We start from the raw sequence: 7071 nt of genomic DNA on the forward strand, positions 1-7071 counted from the left end.
GAGGGTGAGGGGAGAGAGAGGGTGAGGGAAGAGGGAAGGTAAGGGAGAGGGAGGGTGAGCCGGGCCGTGTTGTCTTCGTCCTGTGGCTTCTCCCTGGGTGCCCGTCAGGCTCTGCCTTTCACGTGACAGCCTGTCCAGCTCCCGGGATCAGCTCAGCTCCCGGAGAGGGCCCCTTGCATACAGGTCAGCGTCCATGGGTCCTTTCTGCCTGCCTGACCCCGACCTTCTGCAAACCCTCCAGGAAGCACCTGCAGCCTGATGTCTGGGTTTAGGAGGGCCTTGGACAGCCCCTGTGACCCAGTGCGCTCTGCTCAGGGGTTTTCTGTCAGGCTGCATAATCGCTGCCCTGCGCGGCGGCTCTGGACTGTTGCAGTTTCAGGACAGACGCAGAGAGGATGCGGGCAGTGGAGTCACAGAGAACAGCCCTGCTGCTCTACTCTGGGACTCCAGGCAGTTGGAACCTCAGTGTCCTCACCGGAGAATGAAAACTAGGGCGAGGCCAGGCGTGGTGGCTCAGGCCTTTAATCCCAGCACTTTGGGAGGCCGAGGCAGGCGGATCACGAGTTCAGGAGATCGAGACCATCCTGGCTAACACGGTGAAACCCCGTCTCTACTAAAAAATAAAAAAATTAGCCGGGCGTGGTGGCGGCGCCTATAGTCCCAGCTACTCAGGAGGCTGAGGCAGGAGAATGGCGTAAACCCAAGAGGCGGAACTTGCAGTGAGCCGAGATCACGCCACTGCATTCCAGCCTGGGTGACTGAGCTAGACTCTGTCTCAAAAAGAAAAGAAAAGAAAACTAGGGTGAAACCAAACATGTTTACAAAACCTCCTTCCAGCCTCACCCTAATCCGATTGACAGGTGGGACCCAAACAGTGACTCCAGGGTGAGGATGCAGGAGGTCCCCTCAGCCTCACCCTGGCCCTTCCATTCAGGGGCCCCTTTGCACAGCTGCAGCCGTGATAACCCATTGCACCTGGAGAAGTCTGCAGACTGGCAACAAAGTATTACCAGTTAGCCCTGGGTGCTGGCCTTTCTTTGATTTTATCTTACTTTTTTCCTTTGTCTTCCTGCTTTTAATTTTTAAAGCTTTTATGGTGAGCATTCATGTATTACATATAGCAAAGTCCTTTGAATAAAGTATATATTGTACTGTGAAAAAAAATGAACCTGGCCAGGTGCAGTGGCTCACACCTGTAATCCCAGCACTTTGGGAGGCTGAAGCGGGTGGATCACTTGAGGTCAGGAGTTCTAGACCAACCTGGCCAACATAGTGAAACCCCGTCTCTACTAAAAATACAAAAATTAGCCAGGCATGGTGGTGGGTGCCTGTAATCCCAACTACTCCAGAGGCTGAGGCAGGAGAATCGTTTGAACCTGGGAGGCGGAGGTTGCAGGGAGTCTAGATTGCGCCACTACACCAAAAAAACAAAAAAGAAAAAAGAAAAAAAACAGAATTGAAGAGCAGTGGAAGGAAACTGGAGGCAGGGGCTCTCCCAAATATACGGGGCTCGCTTCTGGAAACAGCAAAGTCTACTCCTAGTTTTGTTGTTTTCCGCTCATCCCTTTTACTCACTCGAAGCCTGAGCCGTGGTGTCTAGGCCAGGTGCTGGGCTGGCTCTGGGGACCAGTGAGATCCTAGTCGGCCAGCCCTATCTGTGTGGAGCCACGGTTGGGTGGGCATCATGCAGCCCCCCATTCTCCAGGCCACTGTGGACGCGTCCCCACCCTGTGGTTTCTGGGGCCCCAGCTTTCTCTACTGCTTCTTCCAGCAAAGTACCCATGTTTGGCCTGGAGGCCATCTGGAGGAACGGCCAAGTGGTGGGCCATGTCCGGAGGGCCGACTTTGGGTTTGCCATCGACAAGACCATCGCCTACGGTTACATCCATGACCCCAGTGGTGGGCCGGTGAGTCACCTTCTCTGACCCTGCTAGGGCAAATGCCGATTCCTCCCCAGCTCCAAACCAGCACCCTGCACTGCACCCTGAGTGTGCTGGGCACAGGGAGGAGGACGGGTGGGGTCCAGAGGAGGAGGAGGGAAGAGAAAGGAGGGAGGAGGGAGAGGAGGAAGAAGGAGGGAAGAGGGGGAGGAAGGAAGGAGAAGGAGGGGGAAGGAAAAAGGGGAGAGAGGAAGAAGGAGGAGGGAGAGGGAGGAGGGGGGAAGGAGAAGGGAGAGGAAGAGGCCTCAGCAGGTGGAAGACTCCCCAGCTGTGCCTGGGCAGAGCCAAAGCTGCTCTCTGTTTTCTTTCTGGAAGAATCTGACTTTGGTGGTTCCAGGCTTTTTTTGGTTAGAAGGAGGTGCCAGCCAGCCAGGCTGATGCCTTGCGGCTCCTGACACCAGAGACCCAAACCTCAAGCCGCCCACGGCCCACCCTTTGCCTGGGGTGCAGGGGTGGCCCCCAGGGTGACCAACCAGAGACTCAGACTCAGCGACCCATGTTTCTATCCTCCTCTCTTTCCTCACTCCAGACACCCCTGACCCCAGGCAACCCCACACCCACCAGGTGACCCTGGTCCCTGGCTGCAGGAGGCAGGAGCAGTCTGGAAAGAGCAGGCACTGCCCCCAGAAGCAAGTCCCAGGACAGCTCTGGGTGGCCAGGGGTGGTGGGGCAGGAGGTGGGCAGCCTCCCCAGAAGGGGAAGGGGTGGTCTGTACCTCCACCTCCTTTTCCCATCTTTCTGGCGCCTCTGGTGCCGGTGAGGAGGGTCACTTCTCTCCATGGGAGCAGATCTGACATTTGGCCCAAGCCCTAAGTGAGGCTGGGAGGTGCTGGCCTGGCTCCAGAACCTTCCAGCCTGAGTCCCTGCTAGGCACATAGAGGGAATTGGGGAGGGAGGGAGCGCTTGGGAGAAGCCACAAGGAGGGGTAGGCTGGAGACAGAGCAGTCTTAGCAAGAGCTGCAGAACATGCGCAGGCCCAGCTCGAAGGCCCAAGGGGGAGGGGACACCGCCAGGCCTCAGGCAAGGCCATGGTCCTGTGGAGATGTGGGGAAGTGACAGCCCATGGGGCTGAGTCTGGTGGTGGAGCTGGGAGGCTCAGGACACACTTGATGCCACCAGGCTTTGGGATCTGCCTTTTACTTGCTTTGTGACCTTGGACAAGGATCCTCTCTTAGAACCTCAGTTTCCTCATTTATAAAATGTGGACACTCACCTACCATGCAGGGCCGTCATACAGGCCACAGCCCTGGGGCCCAGCCAAACCAGAGTTTATGGGTTCTATGCCAGGGTGGGCTGGGGAGGGGAGGCTCCGTTGCCATTTCTTCAAAGAACAGTAATGCTCACCTTTCTCCAGAGTCAGGGATGGGTCCATAACCAACATGACCAGGGAAGCCGAGGTTCAATGGCGTCCAGGCAGGCAGCCGGGGAACCAGTCGATGCACCCAGAGCCACCGGTGCACATCTTCTGCCCCTCCATCAGGGCTGTCCAGAGCATTTGCACCATGGAAATGGGCAAACGCCACAGTCACGCCCACCTTACTCCAAAGCTGTTGTTAAACATTTTCTAACACCCAAGTGGGGTAGCAGAGGTTTCTTCCTAAGATAGGGAAACCTGGTCATTGAAGGGAAAGGCTCCGAGATGGAGAAGGAGTTTCTGCCTCGTGGGTATTTGTTAGCAAGGCCAGGTGCCCCCTTTGAGTTGTGCCTGCCTGGGGACATCTGAAGTCCACCAGCTCTCCATGCTGCCTTCCTGCAGGGGGCAGCTCAGAACTCTCAGCCCTGCAGGTGCACACATGGCTCAGAAGCGCCACTCCTAAAGCTCCTGTCACAGAAAAAGCTTGATTTGTTTTTTATTTTGTTTCATCCAGTCCTGAGCTGCCAGGAACAAGAAGGAGCCCTTTGACTCCCAGAGTAGAACCCGAGACTCCCTCCTGTGGCCCTGGCCTTGGGTTTAATTGCTGTAATAGGAGAACAGCTTCCCTGAGTGGCCTGGCCTGCCCTCCTCATAGCAGCCGTGGCAAAAGTGCCCAGCGTCACCAGCTGCACCAGGCTGGAGGTGACGCCCTCCTCCTGCCCTGAGAGCACCTGCACCTGGGGCTGACTAGTTCCCGAGGGCTTGCTGGGGATGTCCAGCCAGGGTGTGGGATAGGGAGCACGCAGAGGCCAAGCTGTCTAGAAGGCTGTTCCAGCCGCCCCTGCCCAGAGGGATTTGAGCCGGATTGGCCGCCAGCCTCGGCGCTGCTCCGGCCCGGGTCCGGGGAAGCCACCGTGTTTCTGCTGTTTCCCAGACATCTGGAATCGCTAGGGCAGGAGGTATGTTGTCCTGTGGAAGTCGTACTGGCTGCCAGACCTTGGCTTTGCCGGACCCCAGACGCCCATGTCCAACTCGAGATCACATGGACACGAACTCCACCTGCTCTGGGGCGATGCCTGGGTTCGGGAAGGAGGCCCTGGCACAGGGATGAGTTTGCCCACAGGGCAGGCAGCAAGACCAAGACCCCCTCCTCCAGAGAAGCAGGCAGGCGTGAGCCCTGTACCTACCAACAGATAGTGACCCTCATCCCCACCTCTGCTCCTAGGTCTCGCGGGACTTTGTGAAGAGCGGGGACTATGCCCTGGAGAGAATGGGGGTGACCTACGGTGCCCGGGCCCACCTGAAGTCTCCCTTCGATCCTGACAACAAGAGGGTGAAGGGAACATACTGAGGGCACAGACCCCATGCCCCATCACATGCTGTCCATCCATTCCCACAGGTCCCAAATGGCCCTGGATCCCAGGACCCTGGACCCGGCCAGAACTTGGGCCCTCCCTGTCCTTAGTGTAGGCCTAGTCCTGCTAAAACCCCCAAACCAGATACGGATAGAGACCAAGATGGCCCATCATGTGGTCACCGACCAGAAGGCGGTCTCTAATCCACCCCAGTCCTCCCAGAAAACAAGCCTGTAAGTGTCTTGGGCTCAGGGACCATGGCTTGTAGTCATCTCCAAGCTTCTAGAAGGTGCTTAGTAAATACTTGATAAGCCCCACATGAAAACAGGGAAGCAAATAGGCTTCATCTTTTACTCCCAGCTTGACCGATCGGTGGTGGGCTTCCCTGGGGCACTTGGCTGAAGAGCATGAGGCTGTGTCTGGGTCAGGAAAGAGCGGTGATCGGCTGGCACTGTCTGTCATCAGTGATCGACTGGTACCGTCTGCCACAGTGCACATGGAGGCCTGGGACCAAGGCCATTCTACAGGGTGGTGCCTCTCGGATCTCAGGTCAGCACAGGAGCTGGAAAGCTCTTCTTCCCTTACTCGACCTCCTGGTTCTTCAGGTGGCAAAGCCTCCTGAGAATCAGCAGCCCGGGAACAGAGGAGCCAAAGCAGGGAGCGGGCGGGGCCTCAGATGGGTGCCCTCTTCACCCACCCAGAAGTGCAAGCTCCTTCCTCAGTTTCCCCTTGAGCCCCTTGCTCACCAGGCTCAGGCAGGAGGGACGTGCTGCTGGGTAAGAGTCTGGTGGAGTCCCCCCTTCTAGGTGACCTTTGCCTTTGCTGTTGATTTGAATGCAATTCCTGCCCATGCCTTCGTCCTTGTCCGGCCTTTGCAGGAGGACCCTGTCTTAGGCTCTGCCCGGCACGCTGCCCTGAGATGGGGTGGCTCCACTGCCTGCTTTCTCTTCCCCCCGATAACTGCCTGTGTGTCAGAAGCAGCTCTGCCTCTCCTGCCTGGGAGGGGTGTTCATCTCTGTCCATCCCACGTGCTCAGTCCTCTCCCTCATGCCCCCGAGCCCAGGTTCAGATCAGGCCCGTCAGAGTGGCACTGTGCAGTCTTGCCAGGCGTGCCCTGCAATCTGGGAAGAGCGGGTGGCAGATGCTTGGGGGTATCGTGGAGCTGGGGCCCCACAGAGCCACACGCACAGTAAGTGGTGATCTGGGGGCAGCAGTCCTGGCAGGCCCCAGCTGCCTTTGGATGCTCCCAGGCCACACGGCCCGCTGCGGACTGAGCTCAACAAAGCTGCAGGCAGACGTTTGGGTCACAGATGGCTGTGAAAGGCGGGTTTGGCCTTCTCCAGGAGTCTGGGGAGGGGGATGCGGCTGGAGAGTGGGGTGGGGGCCTCTGGCTTTCACATGCTTCAGGCTGAAGGAGCACCTGCAGCCTCCCCTCGCTCATAGGTGGGCCTGGCTCTTGGATGAGACAGCTTTGTTGGAGCCAGAGGAGGAGAGGAGGGGAGCCGGCTCCCCAGATGGCCTGGCCTGCTTCCTCCGGGTCTGCGGTTTGGCCACAGACCCCTGGATTGGCCCGGTGACCACACTGATCTCACGGCCCGTCCTTGGGGGAAGGCTGAGGATGAGGGGAGGTCAGAGCCCAGGTTCCACTCCAAATTGTTTCTCGTGGCTGCAGCTGGGGAACGCATGCGACGGCACCACCCTGTCCCAAGGAGAGAGAACCCAGCCCCCCGCTCCCTGTACCCTGTGTGCTTCCCCCGCCCCTGCAGAGAGAGAACCTGGCCCCTCCGAGAGGGCATGGGGCATTGATGTGAGCGCAGCCTCCGTGACTCGCCTCCCGAGCTCACCACTTGTGGGCTCTATCCCTGGGCTGCAAGAGATCTTGGCCCTGCCATGGCTCCCAAGCGCACCACCCAGGGTCCACATCACAAGACCCACCTCCCCGGACCCCGAGTCAGGTCTTCCAGACCTCGACTCTAAACACACCGTTTCATAGCTGTTGTTAACATTTTTTTCTGGAACTATTGATACCATGACGCTCACTGTGCCTGGGTACACGCTCTCAGGAATTCCGAGGAAACTATTTTGAAAGTGCCTACACTGGCCGGGTGCGGTGGCACACGCTTGTAATCCCACCACTTTGGGAGGCCAAGGCAGGTGGATCACCTGAGGTCGGGAGTTTGAGGCCAGCCTGACCAACATGGTGAAACCCAGTCTCTACTAAAAACACAAAATTAGCTGGGCATGGTGGCACATGCCTGTAATCCCAGCTGCTCGGGAGGCTGAGGCAGGAGAATCGCTTGAACCCAGGAGGTGGTGGTTGCGGTGAGCTGAGATCGCGCCACTACACACTCCAGCCTGGGCAACAAGAGCGAAATTCCGTCTCGAAAGAAAGAAAGAGAAAGAAAGAGAGAGAAAGAAGGAG

At 57.9% G+C, this 7071-nt stretch overlaps 1 protein-coding gene across 3 annotated transcripts in view; it reads left to right on the forward strand.

Annotated features, from left to right (window-relative positions):
- The window catches only part of SARDH (sarcosine dehydrogenase), an 88626-nt gene extending 83652 nt beyond the window's left edge, over positions 1-4974 (forward strand). For all 3 annotated transcript variants that reach the window (XM_011931111.1, XM_011931114.1, XM_011931113.1), the window contains 2 exons: positions 1772-1907; positions 4520-4974. In XM_011931111.1, the coding sequence (XP_011786501.1) occupies positions 1772-1907; positions 4520-4645 (262 nt within the window). In that variant the 3' untranslated portion in view covers positions 4646-4974. The remainder of the gene's footprint in view (positions 1-1771; positions 1908-4519) is intronic.
- Positions 4975-7071: the final 2097 nt, after the last annotated feature.

This window comes from Colobus angolensis, unplaced genomic scaffold (genome assembly GCF_000951035.1).
Source record: "Colobus angolensis palliatus isolate OR3802 unplaced genomic scaffold, Cang.pa_1.0 Scaffold9, whole genome shotgun sequence".
In the NCBI taxonomy this organism is placed as follows: domain Eukaryota; kingdom Metazoa; phylum Chordata; class Mammalia; order Primates; family Cercopithecidae; genus Colobus; species Colobus angolensis.